At 55.6% G+C, this 18,560-nt stretch overlaps 1 protein-coding gene across 4 annotated transcripts in view; it reads left to right on the top strand.

The window, feature by feature from the left end:
* Nucleotides 1–1,368: 1,368 nt before the first annotated feature.
* The window catches only part of TNS1 (tensin 1), a 199,301-nt gene continuing 182,109 nt past the window's right edge, over nt 1,369–18,560 (top strand). For 2 of the 4 annotated variants that reach the window (XM_054700073.1, XM_037524017.2), the window contains exon 1: nt 1,369–1,534. In XM_054700073.1, coding sequence (XP_054556048.1) covers nt 1,439–1,534 — 96 coding nt within the window. In that variant the 5' untranslated portion in view covers nt 1,369–1,438. Of the gene's footprint in view, nt 1,535–8,563; nt 8,723–18,560 lie in introns of those variants that run through there. The other 2 variants (XM_054700077.1, XM_054700072.1) reach the window with 2 other exon arrangements.

Below are 18,560 nucleotides of genomic sequence, written 5' to 3'. Positions count from 1 at the left end.
CATCCAAAGCCATGGAGGTGGGGAGGTGGTGATGGCAGTCCCTTTGCACCTGTGTCTCTGTATTCTCACCCTCCCTGGAGGAAGGGGACAGGGAGACAGCCTGACTAGGAAAAATATCCTGAGATGGTACCCACAGAAGCCCAGGCCTGGGAAAGCGCGCAGTGGGGGTCGTGGGGGAGGGGCTCCTGGATGGAGCTCCTGGGGCCTGTTGCTGCAGAGGAGGCCCTGGCCGGGTCCTGCGGGATCACAGAGCTCCCCTCCCCTTTTCTTTCTGGGCTTGTCTGGCTGGCTGCCCTCCCAGTTTCTCTGCAGCAACAGAACCAGGGGCAAAGCTCATGGCTGCCTCTCCATGTCTGCATGGTCTGGCTTGTGGTCTCACTGCCTTTGTCTCTGCATCTCTATTTCTCTCTCCCTCTCTAGAGTCCAGCACCCCCCAGCCTCCCAGCTCCAGGGTCACAGTCTGGTGTCCCTATACAATATTAGGGAGCAAACCCCGGCCTCTTCACATCATCTGAGCACTGCTCAGTCAGAAAAGGGTCCCTAGCCTCCAGTGGCCCAAGATGGGAGGTGGCACATGGGGAGCCCTGAGCGGGAGCTTCAGCCCTACCCCAAGTCTGCCTCTCCCACTCTTGGCAATCTGAGCTGGTCTCGAGTCTGAGGCAGGGTCCCTTCCAACCTGCGAGGGTGGCTGCTCCCTCACAGCCCCCCACCCGCCCGGAATTAGCTGTAGAAAGGTCTAAGCTGGGGAGTCGGGGGGTGTGGCCAGGGTCAGAGGTTGGCGTTGAGTTGGGACAGAAGGCTCGGCTGTGTGGTGTCCCCAGGGCCTGCCCCCACAAACGGATGTTTCTGCATCAGGCCTGGAAGCCGGTGGCCGCTGTTTAAGTTAATCACTTGGTGCTCTGGGGAGCAATCTGGGACTCGGAGCGAGGGCTGGAGGGGATCCACACGCGCGCACACGCGCCCGCACACTCACTGCAGCCGGAGCACAATGCGGCCGCGCCCCTGCGGCCTCGCAGGTGGACGCCCGCGCCTGGCACCGACTCCGCCCGGTCCGGACCCGCCTCTCCAGCGCGGCCTGCCGAGCCCCCCGAAGTTGCCGGGGTGCCGCGCTCGCCCCCCAGCCCGCCCGGGACGCCGGCCGGCGGCTGTCACGCCGAGGGGAGGAGGGAAGGCGCCCCAGGACGTCCCCGAGGGGGGGCGCGCCCGGCCGCCGCCCGCAGGGACTTCCGGGGAGATGGAGCCACGTCGGGGCCGCGCCGCGGGGACCCCGCCGCGCTCCTCCCGCTAGAGGGTGGGGCTCTCGGGCTGCTCCTGCGGGCGGAGGACCCCGGGCACCCCGGGGCGGGACTCGCGCCCTCCTGCCTAACTCCTCCAACTCGGCGCCCAGAGCGGCCGGTTCTTCTCCCGCCTCGCCGGGGGCGCCCACCCGCGGGTCGACATGACGCGGCTGAGCTGGTGCTTCTCCTGCGTGATCCGGTGGGGCAAGTACCTCTTCTCCTGCCTCTTGCCCCTGCGCTTCTGCCTCCGCAGCCAGGTAAATAGCCATGTGCTCACCTGGCACCTGCCCCACCCCTCCCCGACTGGCGTCCCCTGGCCTCAGCCTTCGGGGTGTGCGTAATAGGACCCTCTCGCCCCCTCCCCGGGGGCCACGCTGCAAGCCACGGTCTGCCTGGCTGCCCTTAGGGTTTGTGGTCTCTGGGAAGCCCCATTCCTGTGGCACCGATCCACGAAGGGGGAGTGGCTGGCCCTCCCCCAGCACACACCTCGGCGCCGTGGATTTCGGTCACAGGTCATGGATAACCCAGGAGGCCGTGGAGATTTGGGCGCCGAGCAACGTTTCTGGGGTGTTCTGCATCCCTCCCAAGTTTCTGTGCGAAAGGTCTCCCCCTCCCTTCCATGGGCTCAGAGGACCCTGAGTTAAGACTGCCGAGTGGAATGGAGACAGGGCATGGAACAGCTGGTGGACTTCAGGAGGCATTTTCTCCACTCAGAAGGAGGGAGGGACCAGGGAAGTGGACAGGGAGAGGAGGGCCGGGACACTGGGATGGGGGCCCGGAGCTGGCTTATTGGAGGCGTGAGGGGTCTGGTGGGATATGTAGTGTGTGTGTGTGGGGGTGGGGGAGGCCAAGAGGAGGTTGTGATCTGGTTGAATATCTTTCTCCCTGGGATTTTTCCAGAGAGGCTCTTTGGTTGTGCCTTCAGGGAAGGGAGGAAGACAGAAGGGGGTGCTTTAGCTGGGCAGTAGATTAGGAAACTGCAAAAACTGCATGGAATCCCCGCCATAGAGGGGCAGAAAGAACCCGAAGAGCATCATCACCTGCGGAAGTCTCCAGTGAAAGGGATCGTTCCAGGAACTGGGGGTCCTGCAGTGCGGGGCTGGCCTTCTGATCCATTCCCCATTTCTTTGGAGAACCCCAAGAGGGACCCCTGCCACATGGGACGAGGGGGGCTCAGTACACCATAGTGGTTGAGAGTGCCAGCCATAGAACTAGTCTGCCTGGCTTTGAATTCTGGCTCTACTGTTACTAGCTGTGGATCTTGAGCACGTTACTTAATCTGCCTGTACCTCAGTTTTCCCATGTATAAAATGGGGATAATAAAATAGCTGTATCATTGGGTTATGGCGAGGATTGAATGAGATAATGCATTTAAAGTGTTTACCCAAGTGCCTACTCCATAGAAGGTGTCCAGTAAAAATAAGGGTTATTATCTGTAGTAGTATTATGCCTTTCCAGCGGGGACCTCTTCCTTGTTGACCTTCAGGCAGGCAAGACCCAGGGTGAGGGGATGGAGGGACTTTTCCCAGTATCCGAGTGGATGGGAAGAATCCGTCCACTCCATAAGGAGCTTGAATATTCAGTTCCTCATACGAGGTGCTGCCTCTCAGCCTCAGTTTCCCTCTCTGACACTCCGCAGTGGGGAAAGGTGCCAGCAGGCTCCCGCCCCAGGCACCCAAGGTGTGCTTTGAAATCATCTAGCGAAGTTCATTGTCTCTGGGGATTGGTTGGGACGTAGGCACTGCAGCTGTGGACCTCAGGCCGAGCCCCATCCGCATCCCAGTGGGTTCTGAGTTTGGATGCTGCAGAAACTGGGTTCTTGGATTTGGGAAAAGGCACCCTGCAGTGGGGAATGGCCAACCAGGACCAGGTCAGTCAGACCCCAGGCCGCTTGGCAATCAATCCCCCTCCTCACTTGCAGAGTAGAGGATCATCTAACATCCTGGGCCAGGACTTGAGCTGGGGTGGGGGTGAGGGCTGGATGAGCAGCTGTAGCTGCCTCCCTCCAGCCCCTGAGTCAGGCAGGAAATTAGAGCTGGGGAAGAGATCAAGATCACGACTTGAGCTCTGGGAAGGATTTTATTAAAAATTGTTGGAAGTGGGCCCAGAAATGTCCCCACCCAGGGTGCTGGTGGAGGGGAGGTAAGGGAAGTGAATGTGAATGATTCTCTTTCCTGGGTCAACTGGAGAAACTGAGGCTCAAACTGGATCTGATTGGAATCTCATCTTCCTACTCTAGATTTCTGGAGTACAAGGGGGAGTCCTCAATCTCATACTAGAGGGATGGTGGACTTGGCAGTAGGAGAGTTAAGGGGCAGGACCATAGGGTTCATGGGTGGGCTTTGCGGTGAGAGCCTCATGCTCCAGGCTGATGGGTCTCATGCCAGGGCTTGTGAGTGGCGCATGGATGGGACTTTGGCCTCCACTCTCCCTTGGCTGCAGCCTGTGCAGTGAGCATCCTGCACAATGATGCATGGGGTTTCTGTTTGGACTCTGAGCTTTTCAGAATGAAAGGCTGAGTGTGTATGGGGTGGGGGCAGAATGAGGTAGCATGGCTTAACTGAAAAGAGGACCTGTGGGCAACAGTGGCCAGACCTTGTCCTCACCTAGATCCCAGATCCTGGGCTTGCTAAGACTGAGGTTTTCTCTTGGCTCTTTTAGAGCAACGAGGGAGCCAGTCGGTCTTATCCTGCCCCATGTGGCAACACTGTCCTTGGCTTCTCTGCATATGCCTACCCCCTTATCCTCTACTGCACCCAAACCAGGGCTGGGGCAGCTGACCCTCTTCCTGGAAGTGTGGTGCAGTCCTTGGATAAGGCATGGGGAGACAGCTAATACATCACTGCAATGTGGGACTACCACCTCTTGTCCCTGGGTGACTGTATTGCTATAGGGGCAACAGGAAAATTCTCAATCCCTGAGAGCTGTGAAACCAAATACCATAGACAGCGTTCTCACACAGACTTGCTGTGTGACTCTGAGCAAGTTGCTTAACTTCTCTGTTCCTGAATTTATAAATTGAGAGCTTGCAGGAGGCTTAAATGCGATTCCACATTTAAGTACCTGGCTAGTTAATATTGATCTTTCCTGGGGCGGGGGATGGAATGACAGAGTTTGAGGGAGCCAGAAGGTAAAGATACTGTTGCTTTGGTGTCAGATTCCAGTGTCTATGTCTTACGTTTTGGGGATCTGCAGTGGGGTGATGGGGAGGACTCAATGCTAGCTCTGTACCCACCTATGTGATGTGAAATCCCCGGGACCCGCTGGGAGGAAGACCATGGTGTATGCAGCCCTGGTGGGTAAGGCGATGGACTGCAGGGTTGGGAGCAAGAAGCTGTGAGGATGATTATGGTCTTACAGTGACTGGACGGCAGGGTGCGTAGGAAAAAGTCTGGAACCTGGGAGCTCCTCCGGACTGCTCTGTGAGCTCAGGTAGGTCACACCTTGCCCCCTCTGCTGCTGTATTGTCATCTGTTAGACAAGGGGGCTAGATTAGGTGAGAGGTGCCCAGCAGGCCAGATCTTCTCGGTAGACACATTTACTCTGGCAGCTAGAATGACTAAAAAAAGGTCAACATTTCAAAATTTGCCTTGTTTTTAATATTTTATATAAAAGATTCTATATAGTAATATAAGTTTGGGGCTTCTCTCGACAGATCAAAGGATGTGATAGTGTGGGCTTTTGCCGCTGGTGAAAGTGTCTGGGGCCGAGGATGGGATATTCCCTTATTTTGGCTGCCCTCACCAGGTCTGCCCAGCCCCTTGCCTCCTCCTCTAACTGAACTGCTGTCAGGCCCAAAGGCTGTAACAGACCCCCAGACAGGCTGAGCTGCAAGGTCTTTGGATTCTGTGGCCAACATGACCCAGGGAAGGCTCTGAGCCCTGAGTAGAGAAGGCTAGGCAAGGGGAAGAACGTTCTGATGGCCGCATGTCAAAGGGCAGGAGGAGTGGGTTTGAGGGAGCTGGGGCCTTCCTGGAAAGTTTGTGGCAGACAGAAGGGGGAGCAGGAAGATACCTTGGAGAACATTTCGTAGGTGGGGAAACTGAGGCCCAGAGAGGGCAATGTTAACTCAGGCTTGCAAGGTCCATTTACTTCATTCCTGCCCTCACTTTTTCCCGCTGCTCAGCTCATCCTGCCTTGGGGCCCCGCAAACCCCACTGTTTTTTCAGTTGGCTGCTGCACCAGCGGGTGGTGAGCTGAAAGGGCCCTGCACGCAGAGGGGAGAGCACAGTTAATCACCAACCTGCTCCAGGAAGAGTGTGGGGGTGGGGGCCAGGCAGGGGCCTGGGCCTGGGGTGGCTGAGCACAGTGCCAATTAGGTTCTGAGTCTGCTGGGATCCCAGGGCAGAAACTCAGCCAACCCGCTGACGTGTCTGCTGTGTATGAGACTCTGGTCCAGGCCCTGGGCACAGATCCCAGGATGACCAAAACCAATCTGGCCTCAGGAGTCTGCAGCTTGAGAGAGGTCAGGGGTCAGAGTAACAGGAAGAGAGATGGGTTGCTAAGGGCAGGTGGGCATTATGGGCACATGCAAAGGTGTGCAAGAAAGATGTGCCCGCTGACCCTCTCATGGGGGCCAGAGCAGGAGAGAGGAAGTTTTGGGAAGTCGATAGTAGATGCTAAGAGAATAGGTTAGGATCCATTGATTGGCAGACTGGTTCATTCATTCTGCGTGTGTGACACCTGCTGCTTGCTAATCTCTGGGGATCCAAAAACCCAGGACAGGGCATCATCCAAGGAACTCTGCCTGCTTGTATGGGCAGTGGAGGGGACATCGGGCTGTGGAGGATGACGAGCGGGTAATAAGCCTGCAGTGGAGTCACTGCAAAGGTTAGCCAGCTCGGGTAGCAGAACTTAACATTCAACAGGGAAGATAGTGGCTGGTAGCAGGAAGCACTTCCCAAAAATGAGACGTTAAGCTATAGGCGAGACCTCCCACGGGCTTGGAAAGAGGCACCGGGCACTCTGGAGGGAGACCCCGGTGCAAGGGCCTTCTGCACCCATTTTTTAGACCCAGCTGAGGACACTGGGGAGGGAGATGACTTAGGGGCCATAGGGCCCCCTTGAGCTGTGTGGGAGCCCCGACAAGTGTCGCTGTGACTTGGTCTTCGGTCTTGTGTCCTGGCATTTCTGGGAAGCTACAAGGTGATTTCTCAGAACTCCCAAGATAGCTGCTGGGAGGCACATCTTCCAGTGACGTTGGCAGCAAGGGGCTGCTGGCGCAGCAGCGGGAGAGGGGGAGAGTGGGCACTGGTGTGTCAGGGCTTAGCTGACGGGCTGGCTGAGCCTTTGAAGTTGTGGGGAGGCTGGTAGGGCTCGTGATGGTGGCTAGAGGTGGGCTTGGGGCTCACAGAGAGGCCCCCGGCCCTGTGCTCCCGCCAGCCCAGCGGAGAGGGGTATGCGGGGCGGCCTCCATCTGTGCAGATTCCCAGCGGTGGCTGCAGGGCCACGGGGAACACGGGTTCATTTCAGTTTTGCTTCAGTTGTTGGTTGAGGCCCAGCAAGCTTGGGAGGGGTCATGGTGAGTCTGGCAGGGGATGCATGATAGGGCAGACCCTTCCCAGCCCCAGAGCTCTGCAGAAGGACTTGGAGAGCTGTGGAGAAGGGGCCCTGACCCCTTCCCGGTCTTATTCACCAGAACAGGCTCTTAACTCAGGCACCTGCTCCAGAAAGGATAGACTTAGACAGCTCTGTGTCCACCCCGACTGCCCAGAATCACCTGACAGTGGTGTTTGTCCCTTGTGCAGCGTGCAGTCTGCACGTCCTTGTGCGGCAGTCTGTCCCTAGATGACGGGTGGGTGTTTCCCGCTCATCCTGGGGTTCCTTAGGTCTTGACTGGACTGTGCACTGGGAGCTGGGCACCTGACTGGGCAGGGCCACCTGTGAGGAGAGGCTGAACGCTGGGACTGCATGGTGTGTGGTGCCCACAGAGAGCGGCAAAGGCGTGCTTTTGGGTGCGTGGTGGGAAATGCATACCCCTTTGTATGTGCGGCCCCGGGGCACGTACAGCACCTTTTCGTGTGTGTAGAATTGCAGGGAGAGGACTTTCTTGCCAAATTACTCAGTCTGAGAAAATGGTCTTGAGTGTCTACCCTGGGTGGGGCCCTGTCCTGGGTATTTGTGTGTTTATGTGAGTTGGACTGTGTGTCCTGGTGTGTGCGGCTACAGAAGGGGGTGGGGCTGAGCCTTCTTTTCCTCCCCTGGAAGGCTCCAAAAAAGCAGAGATGGTGATTCACCAGCCCCACCCACCCTCACTGGGTCCAGCCACAGCCAGAGCTGAAAGAGGAAAGTTTTTTTGGGGGGGATGAGGAGGTGGGGGGAGAATTGAGACCATGAGGGCTTGGCAAGGACTTTGCTAGAACCCCCTGCAGTGTGCCCTGGAAATCTGCTTGGATTTGGTAGCCCTCTTCTTCCCACCATCTAGACTCCAGATTCTTGTCCCTGGGCAAAGCTGGGGGAGAGAGAAGGGGGGGCCTGATCGGGCTGGGGGGTCATGGGGGGGAAGGGAACAGGGTGGAAAGATGGGAGGTGAAAACTGGGCCCAGGGAGGGGGCAGGGGAGGCGGAGGAGGAAGTGGGGAAATGCAAACCAAATGTTGGCCCAGGGTACAGTCAAGAAAAACAGACTCTCGCGGGAGCCTGGAGCGGGGCTCCCTTTAGGAAGGGCAGGAAGGGCTGGGACAGATGTTTGGAGAAAAGAAAGAAAGAAAAAAAAATAGGAAAAAATTGGAACAAAGTCTCTAGCCTGGGGGCAGGGCCATTCTCCCCAAGTCTCAGGCCTGGTTCCTCTTGTGTTTGGACCTGCCGATTGGTGTGTGCGCATGAGTGTGTTCCAGGGGGCATGTGTTGGGGAGGGGGGGTCGGAGGGTGTGTGGGTACTTGGAGATGGAAGGAGGGGCTGCAAACCCCCAGTAGGCAGACTATGCTGCCGTGTGTCTGTCTGTCCACCGGTGGTGGTGGTCTGGGGGTAGGAAGCCTGCTGGGAGGCGCTCAGACTCCAGGGTGGCCAGTGCTAGACTAGGAGGCAGGGGGAGCCTTGGTGGCTCTTGGAATCTGTGTCTGGGGTAGGGTGCAGGGTGGGGGGAGGTAAGTGACTTTTGGTGGGGGGGGGGCTCCTGTCTCTAGTAGTTGTTCTTTGTCCTGTCTCCTTCACGCACCCTGCAAAGCAGGGCTTTTGACCCCCAAAGCCACTAGCGAAGTCTGAGAGGGAGGAGACTGGAGGCAGGGACTGGGGAGTTGGGGGGAGGAGGAGAAGGAGGGAGGGTGAGCTGGAGGCAGGCAGGGCCAGATGCTGGCTGAGCTGAAGCAGCAGCAGACTCAGAACTCCCTTCTGCCCACTCTGTGGAGACGGTGAGCTCAGGGGGGCCCGTTTGCTCGCCCCGGGCGTGGCCCCAGGAACGGGACCCACCGAAGATGACGTGGATCTGTCTGTCCTGCATGCTCTGGGTAGGTCTGGCGGCTTGAACCAGGGGCTTGCCCTCCTGTCCCCTTCCACCTTATCTCAGCTGAGAGCCTGTGGAGGGAGTCTTGGACTTGAAGGGTGGCGGTGAGTGTGGGGGGGGTGTCTTTGGTCTTTTGCCTCTGATGGACAGGACAGGCCTACTTGAACAAGCTTCAGCCCGAGTGTCTCCCCCTCCGTGGGCCCAGGCCCCGTCTCCTGGTCAGTGCATCCCCCTCTGCACCAATCTTGCCCTCAGGAGCTGTAAGTAGGACACCGAGAGGATGTCTACCCCCACCCCCGCCTCGACACTGGGGTGAAGATTCTTCACCCTTCAGTTGCTCACCCAGAGAGAGTGAGGAGGGGACTGGGGGCCGGGCCAGGGATGGGATATTGACCTAGAAAATGGAATCTGGAAGAGCCTAGCTGGGGGGTTCTGCACCGATTCCATCATTTTGTCCTTTCTAGATGCAATTTCAGCTCCCACCCACTGGCGTCCCTCCCTCCACAGCCCTCCCATCCTTACTGAGACCTCCTCGCTGCCCGCCACCCCTGCCCACCTGGGGGAACAGAGCCATGGTCTCCCCTTTCTCTAGTCCTGGCTCCTGCTCAGGGAAGTGTGTTTTGGGGGTAGACGGGGTGCGGCCACATGGGAAGGGTTAAAAGTCTTGCAGTCCGGGCCAGAAGCTCCTGGGAAAGAAGGGACCTGGGGGAGGGCTGGCTGCTGCAGGAGGGTGGTGGGCAGGGGCGGGAGCCCCCTTCCTCGGAGGGCTCTGAGGCTATTTGGGCTGGGGGAAGGCATGCGCGGGGTCAGGAGGGCGAGGAAGTCATCCCTGGCCGAGGTTAATGTCGGTCTTCCAGAGAGTGATGGCTGTTTTGGGGGAGGGGGCTTCAGACTCGGGATCCAGATGTGGCCTTTCCTGCCCCCTTCACAGTGCCGGCCAGTCCTCTTGGGAGGGCCCTCTCGGCCCAGCAAGCCCAACTGAGGGCAGTTGCGGGAGATCAGACTCTGATCAAGTGTACTTTGGGCAAAAGGGGGTGCGTGGGGGAGGGGCTGGAATGAGGGGCTTCGGGTGGAGCGCTGGGCTGGGGCGCTGGAGTGGGTGTGAGTAATTAACTGTGGGTGCCTGCAGCGCCCCACACAGAGGATTCACTGCTGGTTCCCTGGGCCACTGTTAACATCCATCCAGTGGGAGCTTTGGCCATTTTATTTCTCCAGGTTTCCTCCAACAGGAAGTCCTGCTGAGGATAGAGGTGGGCACCGAGGGAGCCTGCAGAGGGAGGGAAGGCATTAGACTTCCAGGGATGATGTGCTGCTCTGGGTGAAGACAGGACGGTGGAAGCTGACAGTTCGTGAAATGTGCTTTGCCTCAGCCTCAGTTTCCCTTTGCATGAAATGCGGATAATGAAAGGGGGTTGCAGAAATGTGGGCCCAAGTGACTGGTACTGTAACTGACCCCCCTCCACCCCCAGGGTTGGGAGAGGGCACTTAGAACAAGGTTGGTTTGGATATGGTCCCTCTAAGCCCCACTCCTTCTTCCTTTTCCTGTCCTCTCTCCTAATGTGCCAGCCCCGTCCTTGTTCCTCCCCTGTCTTCTCCCCTAATGTGCCAGCCCCAAGCTCTGTGTTCCTCCCCAAGCTCTGTGGGACGGCCAAGCACTTTTCATGGGGATGGGAAGAGGTCAGTGGGAATGGACTGGGCAAAGGGCCGCTCTCTCTCCATCCAGCCCAGGCCTAGATGTCTAGCTCCAGAAGAGGCTGGATTCTGGGAGAGTGTGGACTGCGCCAAAGGCACGGTCCCCTCCACATCAGGGTTATTGTCCTCATCCCCCAGCTGCCCGAGGCAGTTGACTCAGTCCATGCCTCCCTCTGCGTGCGCCTCAGTGGAGCAGGGGTGCAGTTTGTGGCCCAGAGTGAGGGGACAATGCCACTGTTTATGGGAAGTGTGCACTCTTCAGGGAAAGGGCTTGGGGACCTTGCCAAGGGGACTGATCCTACCTTGAGGGACACTTGGTGGTGGAAAGTGTGTGGACTTGGAGAGCAGACAGGGCTAGACTCAAATCCTAGTTTCCATCATTTACTGGGTGGGCAGCTTAGTTCAAACAGTTCCTTTCTTTGGCCTCAGTTTCCTGTTCTGTAAAGTGGGGAGAATAATACTTTGCACCCCTGGGGTCAGGACAGGGATCATGTATGTCAAAAGACCAGGTACCAAGCACAGTAGGCACTCAGTAAATGCTGTTCCCTCCCCTACTCTGCAGCCTCGCCCTTGGCTCATTTAACCACCTGTATCCCAGATCTGAAGTGGGGGGCAGAATTTCGTAGGATGGGTGTGGCTGGACAGAACCTCCTCCCCACATCTGAAGCACTCCACTGCTCCGGGACTCTGGACAGCTATTCTGGTCTAAGCACTGGCTGGGCTTTTGGCCACAGAGAGGTAAACTGAGGCACAGGTCTGTGAGCACGTGCTTCCAGATTGTTGTCATATATCTGTAGTACATAGTTTTAATAAGCTCTAGGAGCAAAACTTTATTAGCCAAGGAGCACAGTTGTCTATTATGCATAACTTGATTTTCTCATCAGATGCTCCTGTTTGCTATTACATGTTCAAGTATGGTTTATTTAGAACATAATCACATGCCTAGGAATTGAGGCTTCTTGGTGTTGTACTTATGGAGTGAAAACTGCAGCTCTTGCTTCCTGAGGGGCACCCTCTATTCTCAGGCACTGGGAAGGGGCTTCTTAGGGTATGGCTCTAAAGAGCCACAGGCGGGGCTGGGGGCCAAGTGCAGCCCTGGCTCTGCCCTGAGTATGTCATGTGGCTTCAGGCTGGTTGCTGGACTTTTCTGGACCTCACAGAAGTTTGGATATTATTCTTTGAGGCCACTTCCAGCTGTAGGCAATGAAGTGTTCTCTTTCCTGGAGCCACTGCCCCTCCCAGGGCTAAGTACACACATTTTTGTCTGAAGGGTCCTTGTGAGCCCCCAGATTACTGGGTGTAGTTCCAGCCATGCAGGCCCTGTGTCTGACCCCATGGCCCAGAACTTGCTCTCCCTGGAGTTTTGTTCACCTGGAAGGGTTGGCCACCTAGGGCCTCCTGACCATGGGTTTGAAAGTTAGACTGGGATGCATGAGACTGTCCAGGATCTGAAAGATTCCATTTGCAAACTTTTTCAAAATAATGCTTGAGGTGTAAAATCAGGGAGAAATACTGCACCTTTTTTACACACTGTTCAGAGGAGGATGGTGTAGGCGGAGTGCAGCGCCTGAGTATGAGCCTAGCCTTGCCGTTTTGGTGGCTGTATGATCTTCAGCAGGTAGCTTCACAACTCTGTGCCTCAGTCTCCCTCCCTACCTACAGAATTGTTCAGTTTTACATGAACTAACACATGTATGCATTTAGAATAGCATCTCTCCCATAGTAGGAGCTCAAGAAATTGTAGCTCTTCTTATGTGATGGGACATTGTCAGGGCCTCGAGTGAATTGGAGTTGGATGTGCTGTGACAGTGGCATGCAGGCCCTGGGCATGCAGGCAGGTGGCACCACAGTGGTCAGACCTGGACCTCTGAGTCCACCTGCCCGTTACCATCTGGCTCTGCTGAGTGGTGGGTGAGATACTGAGCCTCACTGTCGTTCCCTGCATGTTTTTGTCCAACAACTTTATTTGAACCTCACTATGACTATGGCAGAGGGCACAGAAGGTGAAGAAGACTCATGGGGGTAAGAGGCAGGCTGATGGAGAGAGAGCCACCAGCTCAGAATGGGGCAGGCTGAGGGCTGCCAGAGATGGCCCAGGGCTTTGCAGGATCCCTGGAAACTGGAGAGGAGCTCAGTAAAACTGCTCTCTTCTTCTTCCCTCTTGGGGAGACCCAGGGCTCCCCATAGTCAAGGAGCTTTCTGTTCAGCTAGGTGATGTAACACCTGCATCTGAGGGTCCTGAATGGGGTGACCAGGTTCTCTTTCCCGAGGGTTGGTCAGTGGGAGTGGGCAGAGGGAACTGAGGCCAGGCAGCAGCTCCATTCACTTTGCTCCCTCAGATTTGCTTTGGTGAGATGCTGTGCTGGGACATACACAGGGAGGGAGGGGATATGTGTAGACCCAGGCCTCCTGGGGGGCTGGTCCAGTACACTAAAAGGAACCACAGCATGAATCACAGCCCACGTCTAGTGAGCACTTGCTCCGTGCCAGGTGCTGGTATGGTGCTGTACAGGCTTTGTCCCGGCTGATCCGCGCAACCACAGGTGGGAGTTACTGTTACTAGCCCATTTAATAGGTTAGTCAAGTGAGGCAGACAGAGGCCACTGAGCTAAAATGTGGTGGAGCAGTGACCAAACATAAGGCAGAATGCCATGAGGGGCACAGGACACTTGGGGTGCTCAGTTGAATCTAATCGTGAGGAAATGAATAAACAAATCCGGATGAAGGGATATTCTGCAAAACAATTGGCCCAGATTCTTAAAAAAACCTTAAGGCCATGAAAGAGAAACAAAAGGTGGGATGAAGTATCTGGATTAAAGATGAATGAGAGCCAGCAGTTAAATGTAATGCAGCATCTTGATTGGATCCTGAATCCAAAATAAAAACAAAGACCCAGCAGAATGCATGTTACTGAGGCCAGAAGGAAATAGTAGATGATCTTGTACTGATGTCGCGTTTCCCCAGTGTGGTGATGATATCGTGGTCATGTCGGGGCCACGGCAGAGAAAGAGCAAAGGTGGCAAAATGTTAGCAACTGGTGAGGGGCATGTGCATGTTCAGTTTTTTCTGGAGCTTTTAAACTTTTCTCTTTTTTTTGTTTAATTTTTAAAAAAGATTTATTTATTTATACAAGAATGGAGGTACAGGCCAGATGTGCGGGAGGGTGAGAGGATTCACCAGAGACAGAGCGGGGAACAGAACAGGCAGACTGACGAAACACACTGCTGAGGGGAGCAGCGGGCGAGACAGGAGAGGTCTGCCTTGCTATGTGGGATTCTTGCCTGCCCAGCCGGGATAGAACTGCCTGCGCCACCAGGGAGGCCCGCTTTTAAACTTTTCAAAAAAAAAAAAAAGTGTTGGGGACAGGGTGAGGGGGTTGGTATCTGGAAGGTCTCCAGAGAGAGTAAGGCTTGAATGAGCCTGTCAGGGATACCTAGACTTGACAAGCTGGGGAGCCTGAGGGAGGAAGACATTCTGGGGAGAAGGGAGGGCAGGGTAGAAGCTCAGAGGCTCGGAGGTGCCTGCAGGGCAGGTTCTGGAGTGGGGATGAGGTGGCAGGGGGTCTGGGCATGCACCTAGCCTACTTCCCATTGGCCGAGCCTACTTCCCATTGGCTGGAGGGAGTACGGGTTCTGTTGTGGTTGCCTGGAATGGAATGAGAGCATTTTGGGTTGAGTGGGGGTGACAGTGACCCCGGAGAACTGCACTCCCTAGTGGCTGTGGTGGGGAGGGGGCCCCAGAAGACTGTTGGAATAACCCTAGGCAGCTATGCCAAGGCCTCCAACATGGCAAAGGCGGCAGGTTAAAAAGCCAAGGAAGGCCACTCGTGTTCAGAGCAGAATTTAGAGTCTGGTAACTGGTTGGATCGGAGGGTGGAGGGCAGGGAGGAGTTGAGTGACTCAGAGTTTTCCAACTGGGGCGACCAAGAACGTGGTCAGGCCATAAACTGGCCGGGGGATTGGGGAGGGTATGCTTTGGTCTGATTGTGAAGGTGAGGTGGGGAAACTGCATTTATTTGAGGTGTCCAAGGGACTCCCACAGCCAGCCTGCAGCTCTGTGGGAGTAGGAATAAGCTCTGATGCCAACCAGAGCCTGGCCCCACAGCTTCCATGCGAGGAGACTTGGAGGGGTACAAGGTGAGGAGGCAGGGGGAGCCGACTGGCCTCTAGCTCTGTTCTGGGCCTGCAACTTGGAGACTTGCTGTCCCAAGACTTACTGGCTGGTGGGCTTCCGCCCTCTGGAAGCATCATCTAGGGCTCTGGGGAAGTTTCTTGGGGAGGGGACAGGCGTTTAGGAACAGGAGGACCCCTAGGGTTATCATCCCTTTTCATCATCTCCCCCATCCCACTCTGACCCCACAGGGCAGGGAGGAACCAACAAACAGACTTTCCCATCCCAGAGCCAAGGATTCGACCGAGGCTGTCCAAGTCAGATGCGCCACACCCCTCTGGCCGGGACAAGTAGCTGGCAGGCTGGCTTGGCTCAATGAAGGGTGGGAGGGAGAGGATGTCCCTGAGGGCCAGGAAAGCCCTCTAATGCTGGACGGGCTGGTCGCTGGACTGGAGCTCTGGGCTTGCAGGATGGGGAAGAATGACCCCTTCGCTTTTCTCTGACTCCGGTTCTCGAGGGAGGTGGGTGTTGGAGAGAGCAGGCAGCTCCTCCTGCGGCTGTGCCCCCTCTGAGCTCCCAGCCCCTTGGCCCATTAGGAACTGATCCAGGCAGGGAGAGCTGGGTGTGCTTTGCAAGGCTGTCTGCCATTCAAGGCTGTCTGCCACTTGTCAGGAAAATGACAATCCTTGTCATAACAAGCCGTTGCCCTTGACCAACACTGGGCTTCGCCATCCCCTCTGCCTGCGCCTGCAGAGCCACTTGTTTTTTTTTTTTAAAGATTTATTTATTTATTTATTTATTTATTTATTTATTTATACAAGCACTGGGTACAGTCAGAAGCACGGGAGGGTGAGAGAATTCACCAGAGCCAGAGGGGGGAACAGAACAGGCAGACTGACGAAGTACACTGCTGAGAGGAGCAGCAGGCAAGACAGGAGAGGAATGTCGTGCCATGTGGGACCCTCGCTGGCAGGCTGGGATCAACCAGCGCTGCAGAGGCTGCAGGCGGCTTCGCAGCTGGTGCTCAACCACTGCGCCCCCAGGGGAGGCCCCTTTGTAGGGTTTTAACATCTGATTGTTGATTGTTGAGAAGTTGTTGCTCCCTGTCAAGTCTGGCTGTGCTTCCTTGCAGCTTCTGCCTGCTGGATTTTGCTTTGCATACAGACTCGTTGCAGATGGCATGGGGCCTCACTTTCAGTGATGAGCTCCTTCAGGTCTTGAAGATAGACTTGACCTCCCCCACCCGAGACTTTCTCCACCATTGCCTGAGGAGACATTCAGGCCTGTGTGGGTGACCTGACAAGTGCACCAGTTACCCTGATGTAGAGTAGGGGAGGCCAGTGCAGCAGAGTTGATGTCACAGCTGGGGCCACTTGCCTGGGGGCTGACCAGACTGGTGTCCTCACTCCCATAGGGGTCCCCCAGCCTCCCATGGAGAGGTGATGTACATTAGACATCCTGCTCTCTGTAGCCACTCTCAAGTCTACTCCCCACGCCCTCAGACCCTTCATCTCAAAGTGTTCCATTGTCTCCCTATTCTTTCTACACCCAGACTGTCTGGTCCAAACCCCATTTTCATTTGGGGACTGCAAAACCAGAGAAGGCCATTGATGTTTTCAAAGCCAACAGTTGAGGGAGTAGAGCCTAACTCCCACTCCTCAGAGAGCCAGGGCAGGGTGGTAGAGGGGGCCAGGGGTCATGCTGGGGTGCTTGCTGGGCGCTGCTTAGAGAGATGGGGAGAGGCCAGAGAGCAGTCTGCCACCCTACCCCTGCTCCCCAAGACCATGGGGGAAGAGGTTCTGTAAACACAGATTTTATGAGGCTAGGCATTGAGGGCTGGCAAACCAGGGCTTAGGGGAGAAGCCTGGGCATCCACTTGTCAGTCTGGAAGTTTCTGCCTGCTCCCCATCTGTTCACTGAGCAGCCAGAACTTTATTTTTTTGTTCTGGTGACTCTGTTACAGGGCAGGGAGAGATACACCCCAGACCCCCCAAAACCTGCCTTCTCTAAATGGGTTTTGCCATCCATTGCATCAACACAAAACATGAGACTTTAATGGGAAGGAACTTTAATACAATTAGGGAACAATACAGAAAGGCAAAGAATCTAGTTTCTAAATCAAGCACCCAAAGTTACCCGTCCCCTCGTGGTTAAAAGTCCATCGAAGCAGGATTGGCCCAGAACAAGGCCTTGAAGCCTGCCACAGTTCTAAAGCACCTTCCAGTGGGGACCCACTGAAAAGGGTCAGAAACAATCAGACAAGCCCAGAAGGAAAAGAGCAAAATCAAAATTAAGATAAAAGCTGCCATTGTCACCTCCCCAAGGGTCTCACCCACATCTTTGTCACCCAGTCCACGACCAAAAGACAAGTGCAGTTTCTTCACATCTCTAGGCTCCATGTGCCTCCTCCAGGTCTCCTTCTGGCTCCATCCTGCTTCCTTCCTTCCTCAGTCTCCTCTGCAGCTGCTTCTCTCTCTGCTCAGCTCCACCCTCCATTTGGGTAGGTCAGGGAATCTCGAACCTCCCCCTTTCCTGGGGACCACCCTGTCACAACTCCACTGCCCCAAGTATGCTTAGGAAGGAGGTTTCCTTCCCTGGGCATTGGGTGAAGGTTGGATTTGGGGGAAGGTTAGGCTGGATTTGGGGCAGTGAAGAAGTCTGGGGGATAAGCTGGAATGGAGAGTTTGGGTTAACATAGTGGGTAGGAAAGGCAGGCTCGGGGGGTGCAGAGACTGAGGACCTGCTGTCCACTTCCTTAGGCAGCTCTGAAATTGAGCCCCAAGTTCTCTTCCTGTTCTTCCTTCCTCCCTGAGTCTGCTGTTGACATTGGGCTGGGTCCCTCCCCAGAATATCTGTGACAGAGATCACCACAAGGCTGCCAGCCAGGGGCTGAGATGGGACAAAGGGCGATGAGGCCTAGGGACGAAGGGCACCCACATAACCTTCCCTGTGGGGTGGAGGACCCGAGTGAAGGATAGAGCTGATCAGTGCCTGCGCCTACCCCCAGCTGGAACTGGAAGCACAGCTTCTGGAACCTGGCTCTCTGGAATGTCAGACCCGGGGCCCTGCTGCCCGGCCTAGCCACCAGGGGCCACTGCTGGGCTCCGGGCACCTCTACCACCTCCTGGGCCCTTGGCTCGCTGCACCTCTGCCCTGCTTCCTCGTAGCCCCTCCGGTCACCCCATCTTCTCCTTCTCTGCCTTTTGAATTTGAGACTATCTAAAGCTTCAGAAAAGTTGCACATACAGTGCAAAAATGTTTTCCCCTGAACTCTTTGAGAGTAAAGCCCCACTCTCCACCCCAAATATTTTTCACCCCAAATATGTTCTCCCATTTCATCCAACGCACGATCAACATGGGAAACTGACGCCGACACATGACTGGCTCCCCATTCCCGGACCCCAGTTGGTCGTCATATCCCTTTAGCCTCCTGTCAGGACGTCTTGGTCTTTCCTTGACCTTCCTGACTGGTCTCTTGTGAAGACGACGCGCCATTTATCCGCAGACTGCGCTTCAATGTGGGTTGGCCTGAAGTATGTCGTGATTAGAGTCCACTGCGCCTCTCTGGCTGGCAGGAATCCGCAGGAACGGTGTTCTGTTCTCAGCGCATCCCCTCCGCAGCCCAGCATTTCCATTTATCGCATTACTGGTGGTGCTGATGGGAGCCCTTGATTAAAGCAGAGTCTGCCAGGAGAAGTTACTTTTCCCCCTTTGTCATTTAAAAATACGATATGGAGGCGCTTTGAGACTGGTAAATATTCTGTTCCTTCTCGAACTTTCAATTTATTCCCTTATTTCACATGTCAGTGTGGGCTCATTAAGCCGGTACTATCATGATGTATTTTGAAGTACGGATCTTCCAAGATTTAGCCTTTGGGGGCCTTTTTAAGCTGGCGCCTGTGTCCTTTTGTCTGTCTGTCCCTCTTTGATTCTCCGGTTCCCTTTTTTAGTCTCTGTGAGTTTCTATCTAATCTCTCATTCTCTGTGTGTGCTTGTTGGTCTCGGTCTTTCTTTGTCTCTGTTTTTATCTTGCTTCTCTT

This window comes from Talpa occidentalis, unplaced genomic scaffold (assembly GCF_014898055.3).
Source record: "Talpa occidentalis isolate TD23 unplaced genomic scaffold, MPIMG_talOcc4v2.1 talOcc4.3, whole genome shotgun sequence".
NCBI classification, from domain to species: Eukaryota; Metazoa; Chordata; class Mammalia; order Eulipotyphla; family Talpidae; genus Talpa; species Talpa occidentalis.
This window is presented reverse-complemented; position numbering and strand designations above follow the sequence as displayed.